Raw genomic sequence first — 23,661 nt, 5'->3', positions numbered from 1 at the left:
TGGTGTTCTTCATATCAAGTCATATGAACAAATATACACCCAATTTAAGATGACTTCACCACAAATGTATTCTCACTGTGTTCTGTTCTCTCAGGCCTGGTACAAGGAGGCCAACAAGAACTACATGCCCACCGGATACACTCTGCCCTATGACATGCCTTTCATCAAGCAGGCTAAGCACAACACCTTTATTAGCAGCCTTGTAAGTATACTACGACTACTACTACTGTCTAAAAAATGACTGCAAAACCCAATCAAGCACCTTTCATGTCATGTCTTTTGGTTTGCATAGGTGAAGTACAAGGAGGCGTATGAGATGACCAAGGCCAAGGGCTACACCATTCACCCACAGGGTGTCAATTTCGTCAACTATCGGAAGGCCAACAAGATTGTCAATGAGGTGAGGCGAGGTCCAGCATAACTTTCTTATACAAACGCAATCTAACGTTGCATTCTCTCTTCCATATAGCGCCTGTATCGCGAGGATTACCACAAGCAGAAGGACAAGATCCACACCACCTACCACACCCCTGAAATCAAACAAGTCAAGATGAACCAGGATCATATTAGCGATGTACTGTGACTTTTTATAGTATCTTTGTCTCTCTCCTTTATCATTATTATTTTTTTACAATACAATTTTAATTTCAATGTTTTTGTAGTTGTGGTACAAGGAGAAGTACAACAGCAGTAAAGGCCAGCTGATCTCCATGCCAATGACACCAGAACTGATGCATTTCTACCACGTAAACCACATCAACAGCGAGGTACGAACACATTTCTTTGTCAGACGTTATTTTAAGTCCATTCCAAACACCAAACTCTGGACATCAGTGACAGAGACCCAAACCTACCTCTGGAACTTTCTCCCTATGAAAATATGGAATGCTGGTTCCCTGGACATATTTCTCCCCCAAACTTAATGTTAATTATCCATCCTTGGGGCCTCTAAAGACACTTCATAAACCTTTTTTTTTCTTCATATAATTATAATTAAAGTTGTATGTTTTCAGCTGAAATACAAAGAGGATCTGTCATGGTTGAGGGGCATCGGCTGTTTCCTGTACAACACCCCGGAAATGATCCGCATCCGCAAGCTTAATAAGTACAGAGTACGTATCCTCTGACAACACATTTTTCTTTGTACATTGGTCGCCTTCATTTATCTAATATATTTTTTTAACTCACAGATGGACTACCCTGTGATGGCCAAGAAGAACCTGCCCAACTTCTCTGTGGTCCTGGACACGCCAGAGTACAAGCGAGTGTCTGAGCTCAAGAGCCATTTGAGCTTGGTGAGTCTTGAATGGAGCCAGTCTTGCTGACTCATTTATTGGGGATGTTGCTAAAAGTTGCTAAGTAATATTAGCATTGCATTATACTGTAGGGTCATTTTGTGCTTAACATAGAGAACTACCATATTTTTATAATCCGGTGCGCCATTTGGTCCGAAAAATATGTAAATATATAAGGTTTCAGTCAAGGTACAACAGTTTAACCGCAAAATGTTTCGGCCGCTATCTTGTGATAAGGTACAGCATTAGTCATGCTTTGAAATACAATAAGAGTAAATATGGGATAACTTGTGTACATTTATTCTAACAGATAGTCTGGGAAAAAAGTACAAAAATTGCATCAATGGCTGTGCTTTGGTTTTAAAAGCAAGTGTAAAGTCTTAAATTGAACTCAAGTTGGGATTTTTGCTTTCAGCTGATCTACAAAGCTGACAGCAAAGAGCATATGGGCAAGGTCTCCACCACCGCCGACGCAGTAGACCTCAAGAGAGCCAAATGGGCCCAGCAACTCACCAATCATGTGAGTTTGAACACACAGAGTTTTCCCCACCAATTTACCATCTGTCAAGTCAAAACTGGATGACTTTACAAACTTCTGCCTTTGCCCTTTGCGCTACAGTACGTGTACACTGACGTCGCTGCTAAACACAGACCACACTACACTCTGGAAGTCGAAACCCCACACACACACCACAGCAGGAAGATGAAAGTGATTTCCAGTGATGTAAGTCACTACCTACCTCTTTGCACGTTTTTGACCACTGTTTTTGAAAAACCACCAAGACTGGTTGCTTTTTCTTTCTCTTTTAGAACAAGTACAAAGAACAATATGAGAAGATGAAGCACAGGTACACCACCATTGGTGACACGCCACTTCTGATCCGCTCCAAGAAGGCCTACCTCCAGTCCAGCGATGTGAGTTTAAATAGGTGGAGGTGACAGACTTTTGAAGCTGAAATAGTTGTAATAATCTTTTTTTTTCGCTTTCCTCAGCTGCGCTACAAAGAGACGTATGAGCTAGCTAAAGGCCACTACCACACCGTCAAGGACGCCCTGGACATCGTCTATCACCGCAGGGTTACCGACGACATTAGCGATGTCAGTACTTCCCTTTAACCTTTTACCACAATGTTCACAAAATGACTGTTGTATGTTAAATCAAACCGTTCCCACCTCAGGTTAAGTACAGGGAGAAATACATTAGCTCCCGGGGAACATGGAAGTCCATCGCGGACCGTCCCGAGTTCTTCTTCAACAGGATTGTCAACGACAACGTCAGCACGGTGAGAGCCACTCGAGATTTTCCTGATGAAATGGAATCCACCATCCTGGCTTCAAACTGTGGCGCGTTGGGGTTTTTAGGTCAAGTACAAGGAGGACCTGGACTGGCTGAAGGGAATCGGCTGCTTCGTGTGGGACACGCCCGAGTTGTTGCGGGCTGAGAGGAACAAGACACTGTACAGTGAAGTGAGTCACTTTTTACCTTACAACATCATATTTTTTTATTTTAAAACAATTGTTTCTTAAAGTGTGGTACACAAGCACCCTCAAGTGATAAAAATAAGCGGTTTGGCATTGCAGAATTTACATTTTGCGCCTTATCAAAAAATATTGAATTGTAAAACAGAGAATCAACAGCCTAGCCAATCCCAAAAAGATTCACTGGTCTGGACGTACACGCATTAAAGTGGAGCAACGTCCCAGTTGGAGGTCAAGGCTCTAGTAGCTCAGTGCTACATATGTCGCACTAACTAGCTACAAATAGCAACACATTTGACTTGCTACTGCTGCGGTTAAGCAAGTTGTGAAGTCACTCCTAAGTCAGTAACCATCATCTCTGTGGCAGCAAATGAAATACATTTCTGTTCTGATCTGAGGTAATGTTCTGAAGAAGGGATGATGAGGAAAGACAGAGAAGCCATGCTAGTTGCTAAGCTAACCTAAAACTGAAAAATTGACACGGATAGCACATTTAACACTAGACTTGTATATTTTATATACTTTTCATTTGCATTTCAGCTTTTAGAACTTTGTTTAGTTTTTTTATGACGCTGTTGCTGTTCCTACTTGATATCCAGAATGAATACAAGACATCCTTCAAGACGTTCAGAGGAAACTTCACGTACACCTCTGACTCGCCGTTCTTCCACACGGCCAGGCACGCCACCAGCATCATCGACGAAGTAAGTTGTCTCTTTTCAGCAAGATTAGACTTACACTGCAAAAACTGAGCTTAAAAAACACTAGAAAAAATGAATAGCATGAAGACTATATTACCTAATTAAAGCAACTTTTATTTGCCAAATAAAAAGGAACATTTTACTTGGCAAGTTTTCGTAAAAACACTGTCCTACACTTGCATAATTAAGGTATTTGTTGTTTTAAGGAAAACAATCTCAATAACAAGTTAAAATATTTTTAAAACAAGTAAAATGCTCTTTCACAAAAAGTGCCTGCTAAGAAAAATGATGTTGGCAGACAAAGAATAAGGATATTTTGCTTTGATTTGACATATTTAACAGCAAAATTAGGTCTAAGCAACAAGTAATGAAATTAGGAATGTATGACTTAATTTAAGAAAAAATATCTGGTAATAGATACGGATTTGTAAAATATGTAAGATTTCTTAAAACAGATCAACACAGCTAGCCATAAAACCCACCTTTGTTTTAAAACTGGTGTATTTATACTAACTATACACCTGTGGTGGCAGTCAAAAGAACTGGTTAGACTTGAGTTTTCGCAGCATATACTTTCAGGTTCCTCTATACAACATTATTGGACCTTCATCTTGTAAGCAATTGATAAATTGGTGGTATTGTTGAATCCAATGTTTCTGAAGGGATGTTCTCCTTTCAATCTCTGTCATTTTGCTTGCACTTTGTTTCCTGGACACTTGTCTTTAACTTGCTTCTGATGTTCTGAGCAGCGGGCCTACAAAATTAGTTTTGAGAAGTCCAGGGATCACTTCACCATAAACACAGATCATCCTAGTTTCCAGCTGGCCAAGGAGAACAAGAAGATGAGCCAGGTAATGTCCTGGTCCAGCGGGACCGGCCTGCATCGTCCACTACAAAAAGCCTCCGGGGGCATGAGATTGTCTACAGATCTGATGGTGGTTGTTTCCGCATGGATATGACGGTCTATGTCTTTTATCCGTAACAGGTCTTGAGACATTTTTACAAAACTACTTGTTCTCAGATCCGGATCAAGCTTGATCGTGAGATCCTGATCCCTCAGTGTCACTACTGCCTCAATGTGTCTTTTTAACTGTGGCATGATGTGTGTGTACTGACAGAAAAGGTATAAATCCAAAGCAAAGGAACTCCACAAGAGCGGCTGCAATGAACTACACCGACCCGACATCCTCACCGCCCTTGTCCAGAGCTATATGGGCAGTAAGGTAAACAGCTAGCTGGTTAGCGAGTAGCTGCGCCACAAAACGCTCATCCCTGTCCACCATCAGACGGAAGCTCAAGCTCATCCCTTCCTGCTGTTTCATCCCATTCGCTGGCAAAATAAAGCTTACACCGCATAGAGGCATCACATGCTAATCTCGCCATTTGCCATTCAAACACCAACGTAAACAGCTAGCTAGTTAGTGAGTAGCTGCGCCATAAAACACTAATCCTTGTCCACCAACAGATGGAATCTCAACCTCATCCCGTCCTTCTGTTTCATCCCATCTGCTCGCAAAATACAGTTTACACGGCATAGAGCATCGCACGCTAATCTTGCCATTTGCCAATCAAACAGCAAAGTAAACAGCTAGCTAGTTAGCGAGCAGCTGCACCATAAGACGCTCACCTTTTCCACCAACTGGCGGAATCTGAAGCTCATCCCTTTCTGCTGTTTCATCCCATCTGCTGCCAAAATAAAGCTCACGCCTGACCACATAGAGCATCACATGCTAATCTCGCCATTTGCCATTCATCTTTCATGTAGTGCTTCTGATATGTAGTTACAGCCAGAGGTGGGTGTAGCAAGTCATGAGTAAAGTCTTAACCCTCAGTTTGAAAGCAAGTTCCAACTTGCTGTGGAAGTTGAGTCAAGTCATTTCTTGGGTTAAGCTTAAGCAGGTCATAAATCAAGTTAAGCTCCTCGCCATGGTACTTCAAGAGGTGGCATCTCAACTCTGCATCAGAGCATGCTAGTGGGTTGCCAGACTTGAAAAATGCAGTTTTGCAAATGTAAATAGATTTATGAAAGGCAAGTAGAGTCTTAAGAATACCATGTCAGTGTCAAGTCTTTGATAAGTTTTAGCCGAGCGAATCCTAAAGCTGGTGGCTTAAGTCTGACTCAAGTCAAGTCAAGAGACCCAGGGTCCCCCACCTCTGGTTCCAGCAGTTTCCAAGCCTGCCCTACAAACACATGGCAAGATTGTGAAGATATTGCAACTGGTAACTGGTCATCATTGCAAATAACCCCTCACTGTTTTCACGCATGTCTTCTGAAAAGCATGTTTTTAACCTCACATACTCCATTTATATTGTTATTGTAATTTATCATTGTTAGTTCTGACATGATTTCTTGTCTGAAAGCACTGATTTTCAAACTCTTGACAGAATGACAGGGTGTATTAATTATCATTAGTGTATTATCATTATTAGTGTTAAAATTACCGTTAGTAGGAAAGATTAAGGTTTAGGAGTTAGGGCTAGAAATAGGGGTAAGGATTAGATTTGGAAGTTACTCTTAGTGATTAGATTTTGGGTACCGGTAATCTGTTTCGAATAAAGTTAAACTCAACCCATTCTACTGTATGTCCTCCAAATGGGGGTATGTCAGGAAAAGTTTGAGAAGTACAGCTCTGAAGAAGTTATGTGGTTCTAGCGGTTTGTCCTTAGTTAGGGATCACACATTGATAGTCAGACTAAGACGAGTGGTCAATGTGGTCCACTATGGTGACTTGGTCCATGTTGTACTTCTTCAGTGGCGTTACAGGCAACAATATGAGCGTGCCAAGGACAAGTTCACCTCCATCCTGGACACTCCTGAGTATGAAACTACCCAACGTGGCAAGAAGATTGGCGATGTGAGTTTTATTGAAGGGTACATTTAATTGTGTATCTTGACAAAAAAAAAAGTTCCTGTGAAAGCGCTTGTTTTCCCGCAGATCGTTTACAAGATGGAGTACAATAAGAACAAGGCCCGGGGCTACACCCTACCTTACGATACCCCGCACCAAAACCTCATGAAGAAAGTCAAGGATTTTACCAGCAATGTAGGTGGCCTGAAACCCTTGAACACATGGCGGTTAAAAAAAGAAAGAAATGTTGAAAAATGTTGCTTGTTTTCTTTGTGTGTTTTTTTTTTAAAGATGAAGTACAAAGAGCTCTATGAGAGAAACAAGGCCCAGATCAACATTGATCCCGAGGCTCACTCCATCCGGGCTGCTAAGGAGGCCTACAGGAACATCACCAATGTGAGTGGATTGTGATGAATGACGAACTTTATAGGTCCAGAACTAAGACTTATTTTGTCAGGATAAAAACTCAAAAACTGAAGAACCACCAAGAAGAACATAATCTCCATTTTTTTCCTGTTCTAGTTGGATTACAAGAAGAAGTATGAAGCCACCAAGTTCAAGTGGATGTGGACCCCGGAAAGGCCAGACTTCCTCAATGCTGCCAAGAACTCAGCGCAGCAGAGCGACGTGAGTTTAGATTATTTTTTTTACTGCGTACAGTACAGTACGTTACTCGCCATTAATGCTATCCCACCTACTCTATGACAGTATGAGTACAAGTATGACAAGGAGATCCTGAAGGGCTGTGTCATACCTGTGGTGGACGACAAGCTTACCCTGCTTGCACAGAAGAACACGCAAATCACTAGTGAGGTGAGTGCATCCATCCATCCATCAGTCTTACTGTCTTACTTTGTTAGTTCATTCGTTCCTATTGACTGTTATTAGGTTAGTTGGTCAGTTAGGCATTGAAATAGTAAAGTATCATTGACTGCCATGTTAGTTAGTTTGTTAGTTAGTTAGTGAAGTTGTTTTTAAGTAGTTAGCTATTGGCTGCCTTATTTCATAGTTCATTAGTTAGTATTGACTATAGTTGGTTTGCATTCTTGTCTTCCTCCGTAGCAACTAACTGAAATTTGTCTGAAAGACGGAATGCAGCGTATTCACAAATATCACAAATCCACACTAACACAGTGGTAAAGTCATAAATACAGTAAATGTTTGGTATGGAAAATTCTCACACTTGTATTCCTAACCTCAAAACGTAAATGGAGGATCACTTGTGCTTACAAAGTCACTTTCCCATTATATGTCCCAATTAAAGTTTGCAATTTCACAAGTTAATTGCTTCTTTAACGTTTCAATTTGGAGACATTACTTCTTTCTTTCTTTTGTAGCTGAAATACAAAATGAAGTACGAGAAGGCAAGGGGTCACTACCTGCCAGTCGCGGACACCCCCCAGATCCTCCACTCTAAGGCCGTGCGCAACTTGTCGTCCGAGGTAAGTTAGATCCCCCCGTGAGGAAAATGTCCACAACCGGCGGATGGTCCAGTTCTTCACGCTGGTCTTTCCACAGAGCAAGTACAAGGCGGCCAGTAAGAAACAAAGGCAATCCGGGGCCTTCACCATCATGCCACAGACCCGGGACACGGCCCACAGCAAGGAGATCAACAAACTCGTCAGCAAGGTATCATCTCCTTTCTGGTTTTCTCGTCACCTCAAGAAGCCTCGGTTGATCTCCACTTCTCTTTTGCAGAACGTGTACAAAGCCAAGTTCGAGAAGGAGAAAGGCAAGTCAATATATAACAACATGTGCGTACCGCCCGACATCCAGCACGCCATGGATGTTGCCAAGAAACAGAGCAATGTAAGTCCGTCTGACAGAAAAATACATATTCTTTAGTTTAGCTCTGCGCTTCTTAAAGTGTGGTTCACTGGCAATGCCAAAGAATCACAGTTTCATTGTATAGAACTTCATGTTCAAGTTTTCACAGTGGTTTTTTTTTAACCTTTAATCAGTCCTTTTTTCTTTTTCTTTTATTACAGTTGTATTTAATTTTGAAGATCAATACATTTTGCTGTTAACATTTATTTGGGTACATTTTACTTGAATCATTATTTATTTAGGTAGAGTTTTATTGTTGAAAAATGTTGTGTTTCAGCTGGACTACAAGAAGACCGCCAAAACCAACCTTCACTACACCACCGCCGTGGTGGATCGACCTGACATCAAGAAGGCCACGCAGACCGCCAAACTCGTCAGCGATGTAATGGGCCAAAATAAAAATATATATATATTTTCTTTTTTTAATCTCATCGGAAGAAAAACAGATTTTAGAAATACCATAATCATTTTATTTTAAATATGGAATTTGGTAATTCTCTGGTCAGATTGGCTACCGCAACAAGGCCCGTGAAGAGGCCAGCCGCGGAGGTTCTCTGGTCTTCAGGCCGGACATCAGACTGGCCACAGAAGTCTGCAAGCTCAACAGCCAGGTAGGAAGAATGCAAACTGCCTGACGAGCAGCTGGACCACAAGCTTCTGTCCTTCACCATCTGGCCAAATGAGCATTTTGTACATATTCATCCATCCGTCCAACCACCCACCCATCCACTGCCAGCTCTGCTAATTCTGTCCGGAATATGTTCTTCGCCATCCTTGCTTCAGTCCATGCTTCATTGTCATTGTGTCCATCAGAGCAGATTGTCATGTTGTCTTCACCGTCCATGTTGTCTTCCTCTTCCTGCTTCTTCATCGTCCTTGTCATCTCATGCCGCAAACCATCTGGCTACGTGGTTTAGGCCAAGCCATCCCCCCACGGAATGGCCTCCTACGACACTCCGCAGATGCGCCACATTAAGAAAATGAGTGTGGTGACGAGTGATGTAAGGAGGTTAACGCCACGCTAGCTGCTAACTAACGCACGGTTTGTCCGTCTGTGTGTCTGGGATTGGGTCCGCTGCTGGAAAAGATGAACAACCGAACATATACATGTTGACCTCTGTTCGGACCATAGACTACTTATTTAATTATCCATTTTCTTTGATGTTTGGAATGTTTACATTTTATACCACAGGTTCATAATACCCTTTCTAAATTGTCACCAGGTTTTGTCAGGAAACCATTTACGTCCCTAGAAGTATCCAATAAAAAGCAAAACGATTTGTTTGAGGAGTAGCTGACTACAGAGGCAATGACTCTCAGATGCTAAATACACTATGAATGCTAACTCCAATTTGAAAGTTTGAAAGGAATATACTAACCGTTTGAAATCTCTTACCGCAATTTATTGGAAAACCGTTTCTTCCAGAGACATGTCCAATAAAGACCAAAAGGACTTGTTTGAGGACTGCGTGTTTTCTTAATCGTACCACATATCTCTGCCATATATATGTTTGTTATATATGTGATTATTTGGACTTCGTGTGGATTCTTTGAACACTTGAGAATGCTTAGTCCTCTAACTCGGTTAGGAATAATGTGATTTGTAATGTGTTGGCGATAATGTTCCTGACAGTCTTCTGCTTTGACCCCCCCCCTAGCTGAAATACAAGGAGAAGTTTGACAAGGAAATGAAGGGAAAGCGACCGCAGTATGACATGAAGGAGAGTAAGGTTTACAAGACCTACAAGGACGCCCACACGCTGGCTAGCGAGGTTTGTGCCGCCGTAAACCCTCCATCACACGATGGCGACTCTTCCGTGGTGGAACGGTGTCGCTTCTGTTGCAGGTGAAGTACAAGACTGACCTGAAGAAGCTCCACAAGCCTGTGACCGACATGGCCGAGTCTCTGTCCATGCAGCACGGCCTGAGCACCAGCAGGCTGTCCAGCGACGTAAGACATCATTAACCAATTTAATCTCGCCATCCTCTAGCCATTGACAGGAAGACATATAGTGTCCATTTCCTGTGTAACACTCAGTAGCACCTCCATCCAATCCATGCCTTAAAGTCTGTGGCTTCATCTGGTAGTGATCGGTAGTGATCCATACTCTCACTCATCCTCCACCTCCAGGACTACTCACTTAATTTTTTAACCTGCATTTTTTTTCTTTTAATGAAAATCTCATTATTCCTCATGTAACTCAAAACATCAGATTTCTTTAACTAGCATTTTATTGAAGTGGCAGAAATATATATATTTTTTTTTCATGTAATTTTCTGGAATATATTTTTATTTTATTTTTTGAATGTAATGGGAAGAAATATATTTTATTTTATGTTTTTAAACTAATCAGCAGAAATATACTTTGTATGTTTGTACATACGTCTGTATGTACTATACAGTATACGTGTACATATATGTGTACAACATGTATGTATACACATGCATGCAGTACATATACAGAGAACATTTATTCACTGTATTTATTAATTAGTTGAGCATAAATACAGTTTAACTCAAATCATGTAATACCACCCCCCATCCATTTGAATTGGTATGAGCCCTTTCATTTGACATCACTAAGAACCCGTTCACTTTTCGACTGAATGTTGCATAGTCGACTCGTGGAATAGTTTTTTTTTGTGCTGATTTTTGACCGGGCATTGCGCCTTAGTACTGCTACAAGAGGAAGTTTGAGGAGAGTAGGGGTCACTACCACGTGATTCCCGACACACCCGAACAGCTCCATCACAAGGAGGCTTCAGAACTGCAGAGCATAGTAAGTCCTACTAAGAAAAGAAAAAAAACCGCTATGGAAAAACCTCAGATGGTTGAAGTATTTGTACTTGGTTACTTCCCAACACTTTAATCCAAGTGATGCATTTACTCCATTGCTTCTCCAAGCATAGTGATAAAAATATTGATGTGAACAGGTGAAGTACAAGGAGAAGTATGAGAAAGAGAGGGGCAGGGCCATGCTGGACTTTGAGACGCCGACATACCTGACAGCCAAGGAGGCGCAGCACATGCAGAGCCAGGTAAGCGTGTTTGTTACGTGCAACGTGTGAGCTGATCCTAACGAGTGCAGGGTGAACATGGAGCAGTGAAGAAGGATGTGACGTGATCATTTTGTTTGAATGACTGCATTATGACATCATTGCTTCTCAATAGCTGATGGAGATTAGATGACATTTAAAGCTATACAATTTTTTTGGGTCACTTTTAATCCAATACGTAGATACTTATTTCTTAATCTAATTGGGAGTCAGATTTTCAGCTTTTTTAGAATCTGATTTGTGGAAACAAAATTATATTTTTATATAGAGTAATGCAATTTTTATTGTTTAATCCAATAGTCATAAATATAATAATGTATCTTATTGAATTGTATCTTGTTTAATTTCATAATATAATCAGTAATATGTGTGTTTAATCAATTAATACTAAACAAATGAGTAGTTTTATTAATTTTTTTTTAAAAAATAATAAATAAATTTATTTAATCAAATTTAGAAAATTTTGTTTTATTTTTCAATGCAATCTGCAGAAAGAAAAACATATATTTATATATATATATATATATTTTTTTAATTAAACATGTAATAAAATGCTGTTAATTTAATTATTTTTGATTATTTCAATTAAAAAAATAATAAAATGTTTGTATTGCCTAACTAGCAGTTGTATTAATATTTTGGGGTTTAAAAACCAGAATCAGTTCAGTCAACATGATATTTTAATTCTATAGTACACACACACATACACGCATACGCGCACAGAGCGGCAGCAGGTATGTATGTGACGGGTGTGCGTGTGTTCCTGTCTTATGTTTGCGGCCACTAGAAAGACTATAGGAAGGATTTTGAGGAGACCATGAGGGGCAAGAACCTCTCGGGCTTGGAAGTCACGCCCGCCATGATACATGTCAGACATGCCACCAAAATAGCCAGCGAGGTAACCGAAGGACCACCTGACCCCCTGTACCTCTACCTTCATCTCACCCCCGCACCCCCGTTAATCATACTAGCTCACGACCACACCCCCCGTTTTACCGCCATCACCATTTAATTTTTGGTGTGAATGAAGCCACATTCTACTCTACACACTAAACAGAAAATGCTAATGAAGTAGCACTAAAGGCGTTTCCTTGCTTTGGTAACTTCACTGTAAAGACGACTAGATTTTAAGTCACAGTGCGTAACTGCTACATTCCAGGCCGACGCTACGGAGCGTGTAGTCATGTAAACATATTGGAAATTACACATGAGCAGCTACCGAAGGCTAAGGGTCGGTTTTAAGTTGAGAACGGAGTCATGAAAACACAACCTGACAAGTTGTTAAAAGTTATTATTAACTAAAGTCGTTTCTATTTATATAAAAATATCGTTGAAGTGCATTTCTGTAATCAATTGTGTACGAATTTGATGCAACATTCAGATGTCCGTTTTTTTCTCATAAAAAAAATGATGGTTGAATATTTACGTTTTGGTGTTCCCAAGTTACGCACTGATGATTTAAATCTGGCCCCTCTACTCCGCAGCCCACCCCTTTCCCTTTACGAAGACCCTACAGCCAAAGATCTGTCGTTTGCTTGTTTGGTTGGTGTGTCTGTGTCAACTACATTTGCATGTTACATCACAACACGTTCATCATATCATGTTCCGGAATCTCCATGTCAACCTGCATCCACTTTCACTTTGTACCCTTTCCTTTTGCGGACGCATGCACTGTGGATTTGTACTACGATGTTGAAGTGAAAGTTGTCTTTCCATGCTGTCTGATCCAATGTTGATTCACTGTTGGTTATCAGGATTCTTGCCAAAGTCACCAGTGTCTCCCTTCCAAATTGGATGTCTGTTTATTGGCGTTTGCCTGAGGGGGATGCCCGTTGACTTTGCGCTGGACTTGTTGTTTTCTTGCCTGGCCTGCCCTCCGCAGTCTCTCTGTTCTTTTTCCGTCCTGTAGAAAGAGTACAGGAGGGATCTAGAGGAGGGCGTGAAGGGTAAAGGGCTAACTGTGCTGGAGGAAACTCCCGAGCTTTTGAGAGCAAGGAATGCCACTCAAATCCTGTGCGAGGTACGACCGACTAGCTGGATGGATGGCGGGACGACGGCCGTCCGTCCGAGCCGTCTTAACTACGCTTCACCGCAGCACTAAAAATAAGGGGCAAACTTTTGTGCTCCTGCTTGATGGCATCACTAACGTTTGAGCAAAAGTGTTCCCTTATCTTCTACTGCTTGTGTTTTTAACAGTCATAATCAACTCTATGAATTTGTAATGCAATGAGCAAAAGGAATTTCAAAGGTTTGGTGATCAAAAGCGAACTATAGTACAAAAATGTAATCAAAAGGCATTTTCTTGGGCTTTGTTTCATACTTTTAGATAGTAAGAAGATAGTCAATGAAAAACGGTTTGCACCAACAACAAAACCAACAAAATAATACATACTCATCAAAATCTAAATTCAAACCCAAGAAAATTAGTACGATTTATTGAGTTTACGTTTTCGGAAGTTCAGCTTCAGAGATTTGAACAAATCTAACAAACGATGACGTCTGCTCAGGTGAGAGGTGAAACGTCTTCTAAGACCAGAACCAGAACAGTCCGCTTTCAATGAAATAGATTCAATGCCCCGACAACACAATGACCACCATTGACAATATAACATCAATTATCTCAACCAACAGTCTGATCCCTCTGAAATCATCATAATTAAAGTTCTGAAATGTGCCCCAAATCCTTAATCATTAATACTAGCAACTTTTCCTGGATAACTGCTGTAATATCAACTTTTTTTCAACTTTAAAAGAAGATCTGCTGTCCATTTGACAACTTGTGTGTTTGTCTTCTTCTTCTTCTTGGCTTCCTTTTAATAGCTTTCCCCTAACCCTTGGAGTGTTCTGGTTTTGCAGCCCTCCCCATGCTCAGTGTGAATGAGTAGGGAAAAAAAGCGAGCAAGGTATTTTTTTTCCGTTCTCCCTGCAGAAAGAGTACAAGAAGTCACTGGAGCAGGAGATTAAGGGCAAGGGTATGCTGGCGATGGCCACAGACACTCCGGACTTCATGCGGGCGAGGAACGCCACCGACATCCTCAGTCAGGTCAGAATTAATCAATTATCTTCCATGGTGGAACACAGATTTTTGCACTACGTAAACATCTCATCGTCTCTCGAGAGGATCCTAAGTGGTTATCCTGTTCTGACTAAGTAAGATGTTTATCGGAGAGCTTCGGCTTCTGCCCAATTTCGTCATTCCTTCATTTTAATCGTTGATCCTACGCTGAAATGGTCCGATAAACTCAATTTTTCCGTCCGTCAGACCAAGTACAAGCACACGGCCGAGATGGACCGAGCCAGCTACACCACCGTCATCGACACTCCGGACATCATTCACGCTCAGCAGATGAAGAACATCGTCAGCCAGGTGGACTGTCCGCCACTCACCACATCTCGGTCTCGGGTCACCGTGCCAAAACCTGATTGTGGTTGTCTCAACAGAAAAAGTACAAAGAAGAGGCGGAGAAGAACATGTCCCACTATGTCCCAGTTCTGGACACCCCTGAGATGCAGAGAGTCCGTGAGAACCAGAAGAACTTCAGCACCGTAAGTTCAACGGCGGGTTTGTAGTCGTTTTGGGGTCCACAAACGTGTTGTTTTTCCAAAATAAGCAATTTTAGAGTTCCTCTGGAATTTAGAGCATTACAACTTTTTTCATGTAGTTATTGTAGTCAGTTATCCATCAATGGGAAATTGTGAATGTGTTCCCGTACCTTCTTTCTTCACGAAAATAGGCAAGTCTTTAATTCCTATGTTTTTTTAAGGGTACACATAATAATTATGGTATGTTTAACTGGTGTTGGAATTATGAGGAAGTCCTTGGAAGAATATGCCTCATCCTCACATTGGTCTGTAACTTTACCATAATCACTAATCTATATAAATACTTGTTATTTATATGAAAGAGTATGGATGTTTATCATGTCTTCTCTTTTTCCTTTTTTCTTTTAATTGTGTGTTTTCTCCCCGTAGCTTCAGTACCAGAGTGACCTAAAACACATCATAATGGGCAAAGGGTCTGCTGTAATCACTCCTGAAATTCTTCGCGTTAAAGAAAATACAAAGAATTTCAGCTTGGTATTTACTCCATGATATATTATTTAACACCGACACTTAACATGTTTTTTTTTCCCTTCGTTCATCATCTTTAACCAGACCTTAATCAGTCCATCCTTGTGTTTTCTTTTTCAAAAATAATGACATCATTGTGTTAGTAATGCAACGCCGCTAACCCTTGGCTAATCTCGACATTGACGTCATTCTGTGTGGCGCTGGTGTTTGTTTACACAGTGGTACCTCGACTTACAAGTTTCATTCGTTTGTATATATAAGTATTTGTATATCAAATCAATTCTCTCAATTGAAATGCAATTAATCCATTCCGGCCACCAACAAAAAGATTTTGTGTTTTCAATAAATAAAAACAGCACTCTATAAGACATAATCAAACACAATAAATAAGAATGTAAGAAATAATTGCTTATAACTGAAAAAAAAATCACCAAGTGACGGCTCATAACTTGAAAAATCCGTAAGTCAAGGGACCTCTGCACATGTATTTGTTTGTCCAAATATTGTTTGAAACCCTCATCTGTGAGGTAAGTCCTACAAAATGGTACAAACTGACAACAAATTCTTGGAAATCTCCAATTTGCTCGAGTTTTCTGCTCCAATCAAAGGGTCAGACTATTTAATGCTTCTTCTTTCGCTTCTCATCCATCCACAAAAAAAAGATTCAGTACAAAGAGGATTTGGGAGGAGGAACGGCTTTGCCTGAAACCCCCGAGATGGAGAGAGTTAAACGAAACCAGAGGAACGTTAGCACGGTACTCCGGCTCGAGTCCTTCATTGAGCCTTCCCTCCATATTCCCCTCAAAATACGTGACTATTCCCTTGACTTCCATTTTAATCCAGTGCCCCCTAAACTTGGAATTTCCTAAACTTGGCTTTTCTCCATTAACCGTGTTTGTTAATTGGTTTCTGGAATCCCACCACCCTTCCCAACCCTTCAATAGTTCCATTGACTTGTGGAAACCAGTTGTTGGTTCAGGTCAAAGCCAGGTCCTAAGAAGATTTTTTTTTTTAAAGAGCTAAATTTGGTTTTAGACCATTTTTAACATGACATACATTTCAGTCATCACTGTTTCGCTTAAGTCCTGTAGGTCAGGTGTCCGCTTTCAAACGGTTGCAGACTGTCAAAACAAATTAAGAAAAACAAGACAATCCATGGATTCGGTATATTAAATGCGCAATCTGTGCACAGTGCTGAAAACTCAACAGAAAGCCGCACTTAAATAGACAAATTCCTTTGGAATGAGAATTCAGATGACTGTTAGGCTATTTCCCCGGGCAAAGTGTGATGGGGGAAATGGTTCAGAGATTGGAAAATCTCTGCTTTCTCTGTACCAAATTACTGCCGGGACCAACTGATTTTGTGATGGGCCAGGAACTCATCTGACAGTTGTACGAAATCAGCCCTAAAAAAAAGAGCCTGAAGACAGATTCTGTCTGAAACAGGCTTAATTCAATTATTTCAAGCCTTGATCAGGACATTGACACTCAAGGACACGTAGTAGTCAAGATCCTTTTAGTGTCTCATTTTGATAGTTCCGGAAGGACACTCTTTCCGGAAACTGGTTCACACAAGTTAGTAACCTCAAACCTAAATTATTTTTTCCTCTTTCTCACGATTTAACGATTAATCCAATCTAAACCTGGAATAATCATCTCCAAAAACAAACTGTAACTGCCTGTATTGAAATGGACGCTAATGTTGTGAGTGAATGGATGGATGGACAATGGACATGTTTGTGAGGGTCGTCTTTGACTTTGTATCTGTGTGGCATTTTTGCAACGGGCAGATTCAGTACAAGGATTCTCTGAGTCAAGGTACGGCCATACCAGATCTTCCTGAAGTGAAGCGGGTCCGAGAAACCCAGAAGAATATCAGCTCGGTAGAGGATTCCATCCCCCTTATGATCCCTACTCTTTACCCGCCATACAATCATCAGCCCTACAACCCTCTCACTTTCCCAACTCCAAAGTCCAGTTCTTCACATCTTTCATCCTAACTAAGATTTTTGTATCATGACCTCCTCCTCTTGACTAGTGTTTGACTTTGTTTGGAACTGATTTTTCCCCAAATGATAATCTCTTTTGATATTTCTTCACATAATCCGCCCGGTTACAAATTTATTTTTACATCTACGGCAAGTTCCTGAACAATACTGTTGATATCATCTGGTTAGTATGAAGGTATCAACAGTTTGTCAGGTTTTAGCATCATACCATGTCTTTTCTGGATGTTTTCATATGTTGAATTAGTCAGTACTGGCATAGTGTCTTTGGAGATTGGACTGTCAACCAAGTACAAAGAAAGACAATTGGATAAACTTGGTAAAACAAAAAAACACTTGGAGATTTTGCCGACAGACTACTACCACCAAAGGCCCAATATTTTTATTTCACAGTTTTAGCTAGATTATTTCCCTTAAGTTAACAACTTCAATTATGTCAGATCTTAACATAAAATAATCAACTAGACAATCAAAAACGCTACCTGTCTGTGTTGGTTAACACTAACTTTGTGAGTGAATGGATGGACATGTTTGTGAGGGTCGTCTTTGACTTTGTATCTGTGTGGCATTTTTGCAACGGGCAGATTCAGTACAAGGATTCTCTGAGTCAAGGTACGGCCATACCAGATCTTCCTGAAGTGAAGCGGGTCCGAGAAACCCAGAAGAATATCAGCTCGGTAGAGGATTCCATCCTCCTTATGATCCCTACTCTTTACCCGCCATACAATCATCAGCCCTACAACCCTCTCACTTTCCCAACTCCGAAGTCCAGTTCTTCACATCTTCCATCCTAACTAAGATTCTTGTATCATGACATCCTCCTCTTGACTAGTGTTTGACTTTGTTTGGAACTGATTTTCCCCCAAATGATAATCTCTTTGATATTTCTTCACATAATCCGCCCGGTTACAAATTTATTTTTACATCTACGGCAAGTTCCTGAACAATACTGTTGATATCATCTGGTTAGTATGAAGGTATCAACAGTTTGTCAGGTTTTAGCATCATACCATGTCTTTTCTGGATGTTTTCATATGTTGAATCAGTCAGTACTGGCATAGTGTCTTTGGAGATTGGACTGTCAACCAAGTACAAAGAAAGACAATTGGATAAACTTGGTAAAACAAAAAACACTTGGAGATTTTGCCGACAGACTACTACCACCAAAGGCCCAATATTTTTATTTCACAGTTTTAGCTAGATTATTTCCCTTAAGTTAACAACTTCAATTATGTCAGATCTTAACATAAAATAATCAACTAGACAATCAAAAACGCTAGCTCCCTGTGTTGGTTAACACTAACTTTGTGAGTGAATGGATGGACATGTTTGTGAGGTTTGTCTTTGACTTTGTACCTGTGCAACATTTTTGCAACGGGCAGATACAGTACAAGGATTCTCTGAGCCAAGCCACGGCCATACCAGACCTCCCCGAGGTGAAGCGGGTCCGAGAAACCCAGAAGAATATCAGCTCGGTATCGGAAAGATCTCTTTACGTTTCCCTACTTTTACCTCCTAAAGTCATCACCCCGTACGATCCTCTGACCTTCCTCAAATACCTTTCCCGACCTGGAAGTGCAGCACTTCGCATCTTCCATCCTAACTAAGAATCTCGTGTCTTCATCCTCCCTCTTGACTGTTGTTTGGAACTGACTTTTCTTCAAATTTATAATCTCTTCCATATTTTCTTAAATAATCCGCCTGCTTGAAGTCTTTCAGCAAGATTCCGACCGATACTGTTGATAAAACTGGCTGGTCATCATAGATATGGGAGGATCTCAAACACAGGTCCATACTATTGATAGCCCTTGGATTTGCCCAAAATGGCTGCTCCAAACCATAAGGAACTGTTCCTGTTGCTGTTCCTTTTTGTCCAGCCAATTTTGTGCTGATTAGTGCTGATCACTCCACTAATTTACTAAGTACAGGCCCTGGAAACCTCACAAAAAATCTGCTTCAAACCAAATTGGCTGACTTACTGTTAAATATCATACATAGGTCCTTGAGACTTTTTCATACATCTAGTTATGAAAGATATATCCACCAGATTTTGTTTTGATCTGCAGAAATGGTTTCCGGAGCTGATTTTTTCCCCCCCTAACAAAATATCAGTCCGAGAATTTTGCCAAAATGGCCAACTTCCAGTTCAATGCTGATATAGATTCATGAGACACATTTAGCCAATCTCATGTGATTGGTGAACGTATTTTTTTGGTAACGTTTCCTAACTATCTAACAAAGTATAAATCCCGGAATTAAGATTTTTTTTTTTTATGTCTGACTTCCTGTTCAATTTTAGTACAGATTCTTAAGACTTTTTCAAACTTATGTCTAAGAGGCTAATCTTTTATTTCTAACTTTCTATGGCCATGACTAAGTCAGAGACTTGAACGCCAAGGTCCTTTTATGTCTTTAAAATAGCATTGCTAATAGCACAATAACAAAACAATGGTAGATGACCAAGCCAGGTTCACACCCTGAAAAGCCAGTGTCGGTCGGGCTCTACCCTTCATAACTACTTTGAGTGTCACCAACATGTTTGACTTCTTTGTCTCGTTCCAAAGCTGCAATACAAAGAAGACGTTGGACGAGGCACATCTGTGTCGGAGACGCCAGAGATGGAACGCGTTAGACGCAATCAGCAAAATATTAGCACGGTATCCCGAAAAGAGTGAACCCCAACCTCCCCTCCGGCTCATTTCACCCCCCCTTAAAAACCACCGTAACAAGTAACAACTCTCTCTCTCTCCAGTCTGATCCTGACATTATAACCCCATTGAGCTAACACACTTCTTCATTTCCCAGGATGTAAAACAAAAGAAAAAAGCTTCATGCTCCATTGTGGTCTTTGGTGCTGTGCTTTGCTGCCTTTTTTTAGAAATGTATTTTTTGTCTCATGACTGATGCTTGCTCTTTACCGTCTTGGGGTATATCAAATACAGAGACTCTCTGGACCGCCACATGGCCAAACTAGACCTTTTCCTAACTTTTTAATAAAGTATCAGTCCTGGAATTTGCTCAAAATTGCCGCTTTAAACCAGAATGGACAACTTACTCTTAAATTTCGGGCATGAGTATTTGAGACTTTTTCGTTGTGTCGTGATAGACATGACCCCCTAAATTGTGTTAATTGGTGAAAATCTAAGGGCCTTTCTTTTTTATATACATTTCTGGCTACCTTAAACCAAAATGGCCTACTTCCTGTTCAGTTTCAACCATGGGTCTTTAAGGCTTTTCCATGTGTCGTATTATGATGGACATGTCCCTCAATCACGTGTTGAATGGTGAAACTGTTGTTAGAGTCAAATTTTCCCCCCCAACTTTTCAAACGTTCTAACAAAGTACAAGTCCTTAAATTTGTTGTTTTAAGCCAAAATGGTCGACTTCCTGTTAGATTGCAGTCACGGGTCCTTGAGGCTTTTTTGTGCGTCCTGTAATGATGGACATGTCTACCAAATTTTGTGTTGATCGGTGAAACTGGCGTTGGGGCTGATTTTTGTTCTAATTTTCCAACAAGCCCTGAAATTCCCTGCTTCAGGCCAAAATGGCCGACTTCCTGTTTAATTTCAACTATGGGTCTTTGAGAGTTTTTCGTTTGTCCCGTCATGATTGACATAACCACACAAAATTTTGTGTTGATTGGGGAAACTCGTGCCCAGGGCTGACTTTTTATTTTTTGGGTCATTTAAAGAAAAGCTAAATATTCTGTTGTTGGGATTTTTTTTGGGTGCTGTGCTGTGTTGTCTTTTTTTTTACACTTTTGTCTTTTTTTTCCCTCTTAACTGACACTTACTCTCTACCTTCTTGGGATAGATCAAATACAGGGACTCCCTGGACCGCGGCACGGCCATTCCCGACCTGCCGGAAGTGAAGCGGGTCAAACAGACCCAGAGGCACATCAGCTCGGTAGTGGAACGCCACCCGAAAGCGTGTGTGCTTTTAACAAGAGTGGACAATAGCGCCAGTTAAGCAGCAGTCATTCGCTTCACCCGCCAATCTAATCTCGCTCTTGCTTCATCCAAGGCACAGAATTTCCCCATACCTGAATCATCCTCACCTCTTGAATCATAATGCAGACTTCCATTTCATCCTAAACTGACACCCCAACCTCTAACCCAGCACCTGCAATTTTTTAAGTAGTCTGCTATGCTTATGTGTGACGAGTGTTTTGAGACCATCACCTTGAATTACGCCATAGCAGGGGTGAGCAAAGGCCACATATTTAGATAGAGAGAAAAAAAAAGTGCAGTTATGTACCTAAAATAGTTACATTAAACTCATTAACTGCCATTGATAGCTAGAGATGTCCAAAATTCATTTTTACTGGACTGGGAGTGAATGAGTAAAAATAAATTAATAATTTTCTATTGTTATTTAATTAATTAAATAATTCATTAATAAAATGAGAATTTTTTTTAAATGTATGTTGTCTTTAATAATTACTTCCTTGATTTTTAAATATCAAATACAACATTCGACATGGTTAATCTGAATGACAAAATCATTCATTTTTGTTACATATGATTGATAAACCGAATATTTATTCAAATAAATAAATATTAAATATCTGTTTTTGTAAAATAGTTCATTTTAATGATAAACCAATGAGTCATCGTCTTCTTTAATCATTTATAGTTATATTATTATACAAACATAAAAACCTATTATTTTTTGTTGTTTTATTTAATGACATTGTCATATATTTATTGAAACACAAAGCAATTTAAAATGTATATATAAAATCATTTATTTACTAATTTTCTTTTTCTTTTTTTCAATAAATCAACTAGCCAAATATTTATACAAATGAATAAAGAATAAATTGTTTGCTTTACTAATATTTTGTATGTATTTTTTTAAACAAACCAATTTAAAAAATATATATCAAAAATGTGAATTGTGTATAGACAATTGTTACTTTTAGTAATAGGTTTGATTACTCACCAAAAATAAAATAAAATCACCAATTACTTAAGATAAATTTAAGGCCAAGTAAATAATAAAGACATTTAAATTAACCAATGTTTTGGGTTAGCAACCAGAATTGCAGAACTCTTGCTCGGGAAAAGCTCGGTTGGTCCGATATGGGCCACACTTTGGCCACCCCTGCTCTATATGACCAGTTTCTCAAGCTTTCTGCGTTTGGCGAGCTGTCCAAATCATCTGAAAGCTTCTCCGTTGAAAGCAGTCCTATAGTTTTGTGATGGTGATGTTTTTTTTCTGGTACACAGTGTCTGACCACCACCCCCTTCTGCCCCATTTCAGGTGTTGTATAAGGACAGCTCAGCCAAGGGAACCCCCGTGGTGTTCACTCCAGAGATGGAGCGAGTCAAACGGAACCAAGAGAACATTAGCTCGGTACTATGAGAAGCCCAGCAGCAACTATAAGCTTCTTCTTTAACCCCTTTGTCTAACAAACATGTCATCCTGGTCAAACCCGGGTCCAGTGTGCATGATTTGGTGCTTTCGATCCCTCTAAAAGTTCTTTGTAGTCTGTGGAACATAACTAAAACTACTTGATGAAAACTCAGGGTGATAAACCTCTCAAGATGATGTGTAGATAGGTGCTTATAAGGTAACAGCTGATCAGCTAACCAACTAAAGATGAAGAGTCCTTTGTGATATAGGCTATGTATTTTTTTTTAAATGACTATCTATGTATTGTCGAGTCAAACATGTTATAAAATGGCTAGTAGAAAAGTTGCAATTTTTAGGTTCTTCTGTAATCCGCAAAATCACGCTTAATTTGTAATGTAGGATTTACGTTACGTTATGTCAAAGTAACCAGCGTTTAAATGTCTGAAAAGGCTGTAATGTACATGTCAGGTCAGTAAGTAACTAGTAGTATCTATTGACTATTTATCAACTTCTGTACAGTAGGCCCACTGACTAATATAATTTTTGCGGGTGATCCCTTACTTGTCAGTTTTCGCAATTCGATGTGGGACTTCGAAAAAAAGACTTCGCGAAATCACCCTCATACTTGGGGGTGGGGGGTGAAATGTTGTCATGTGCATGCCAGGCCAGTAGGTGGCAGTGTTACTGTCTAAGGAAACACATTTTTGCTGTAAAAAAAATTATCGGCTAAAATGTCTGAAAAGACTGTAAAACGTATGCCAGGCAGTGCCTATTTATAAGGAAACAATACAAAAAATGCTGCCTAATCCTTGATACTGGTTCTTGGTATTAATTCCCTGCCCCCCTAGTCGTTTTAAGATGAGGCACATCTTTGTAGTCCACAGCACTAACCTCTTGTCGTCCAGTACGTCTTCTTGTACCCTCCATTCCGTCCTGCTGCTGAACTTTTTGCGATATGTTATGTAATTACCTTTTAAATACGCTAATTTATTCATCTTGTATCCCAGTAACGTCCCAG

The 23,661-nt window shown here is 40.2% G+C and overlaps 1 protein-coding gene across 10 annotated transcripts in view; it reads left to right on the top strand.

Moving 5' to 3' along the window:
- neb (nebulin) overlaps positions 1 to 23,661 on the top strand; it is a 63,844-nt gene that overhangs the window by 36,677 nt on the left and 3,506 nt on the right. The window contains exons 94-135 of one of the 10 annotated variants that reach the window (XM_077580738.1): positions 95 to 202; positions 293 to 400; positions 470 to 574; positions 663 to 767; positions 1,014 to 1,112; positions 1,191 to 1,295; positions 1,711 to 1,815; positions 1,915 to 2,019; positions 2,106 to 2,210; positions 2,289 to 2,393; positions 2,474 to 2,578; positions 2,658 to 2,762; positions 3,374 to 3,478; positions 4,594 to 4,698; positions 6,229 to 6,330; positions 6,412 to 6,519; positions 6,616 to 6,720; positions 6,847 to 6,951; positions 7,033 to 7,137; positions 7,662 to 7,766; positions 7,843 to 7,953; positions 8,023 to 8,133; positions 8,429 to 8,533; positions 8,658 to 8,762; positions 9,810 to 9,923; positions 9,998 to 10,102; positions 10,827 to 10,931; positions 11,086 to 11,190; positions 11,996 to 12,106; positions 13,118 to 13,228; positions 14,138 to 14,251; positions 14,471 to 14,575; positions 14,650 to 14,754; positions 15,181 to 15,285; positions 15,942 to 16,034; positions 17,070 to 17,211; positions 17,748 to 17,779; positions 17,876 to 17,962; positions 18,668 to 18,760; positions 19,850 to 19,942; positions 21,099 to 21,191; positions 22,551 to 22,643. In XM_077580738.1, the coding sequence (XP_077436864.1) occupies positions 95 to 202; positions 293 to 400; positions 470 to 574; positions 663 to 767; positions 1,014 to 1,112; positions 1,191 to 1,295; positions 1,711 to 1,815; positions 1,915 to 2,019; positions 2,106 to 2,210; positions 2,289 to 2,393; positions 2,474 to 2,578; positions 2,658 to 2,762; positions 3,374 to 3,478; positions 4,594 to 4,698; positions 6,229 to 6,330; positions 6,412 to 6,519; positions 6,616 to 6,720; positions 6,847 to 6,951; positions 7,033 to 7,137; positions 7,662 to 7,766; positions 7,843 to 7,953; positions 8,023 to 8,133; positions 8,429 to 8,533; positions 8,658 to 8,762; positions 9,810 to 9,923; positions 9,998 to 10,102; positions 10,827 to 10,931; positions 11,086 to 11,190; positions 11,996 to 12,106; positions 13,118 to 13,228; positions 14,138 to 14,251; positions 14,471 to 14,575; positions 14,650 to 14,754; positions 15,181 to 15,285; positions 15,942 to 16,034; positions 17,070 to 17,211; positions 17,748 to 17,779; positions 17,876 to 17,962; positions 18,668 to 18,760; positions 19,850 to 19,942; positions 21,099 to 21,191; positions 22,551 to 22,643 (4,338 nt within the window). Of the gene's footprint in view, positions 1 to 94; positions 203 to 292; positions 401 to 469; positions 575 to 662; positions 768 to 1,013; positions 1,113 to 1,190; positions 1,296 to 1,710; positions 1,816 to 1,914; positions 2,020 to 2,105; positions 2,211 to 2,288; positions 2,394 to 2,473; positions 2,579 to 2,657; positions 2,763 to 3,373; positions 3,479 to 4,593; positions 4,699 to 6,228; positions 6,331 to 6,411; positions 6,520 to 6,615; positions 6,721 to 6,846; positions 6,952 to 7,032; positions 7,138 to 7,661; positions 7,767 to 7,842; positions 7,954 to 8,022; positions 8,134 to 8,428; positions 8,534 to 8,657; positions 8,763 to 9,809; positions 9,924 to 9,997; positions 10,103 to 10,826; positions 10,932 to 11,085; positions 11,191 to 11,995; positions 12,107 to 13,117; positions 13,229 to 14,137; positions 14,252 to 14,470; positions 14,576 to 14,649; positions 14,755 to 15,180; positions 15,286 to 15,941; positions 16,035 to 17,069; positions 17,212 to 17,747; positions 17,780 to 17,869; positions 17,963 to 18,667; positions 18,761 to 19,849; positions 19,943 to 21,098; positions 21,192 to 22,550; positions 22,644 to 23,661 lie in introns of all 10 variants that reach the window. The other 9 variants (XM_077580728.1, XM_077580730.1, XM_077580731.1 and 6 more) reach the window with 9 other exon arrangements.

This window comes from Vanacampus margaritifer, chromosome 11 (assembly GCF_051991255.1).
Source record: "Vanacampus margaritifer isolate UIUO_Vmar chromosome 11, RoL_Vmar_1.0, whole genome shotgun sequence".
In the NCBI taxonomy this organism is placed as follows: domain Eukaryota; kingdom Metazoa; phylum Chordata; class Actinopteri; order Syngnathiformes; family Syngnathidae; genus Vanacampus; species Vanacampus margaritifer.
Note: the sequence above shows the minus strand (reverse complement) of the source record. Positions and strands in the feature narration are given on the sequence as shown.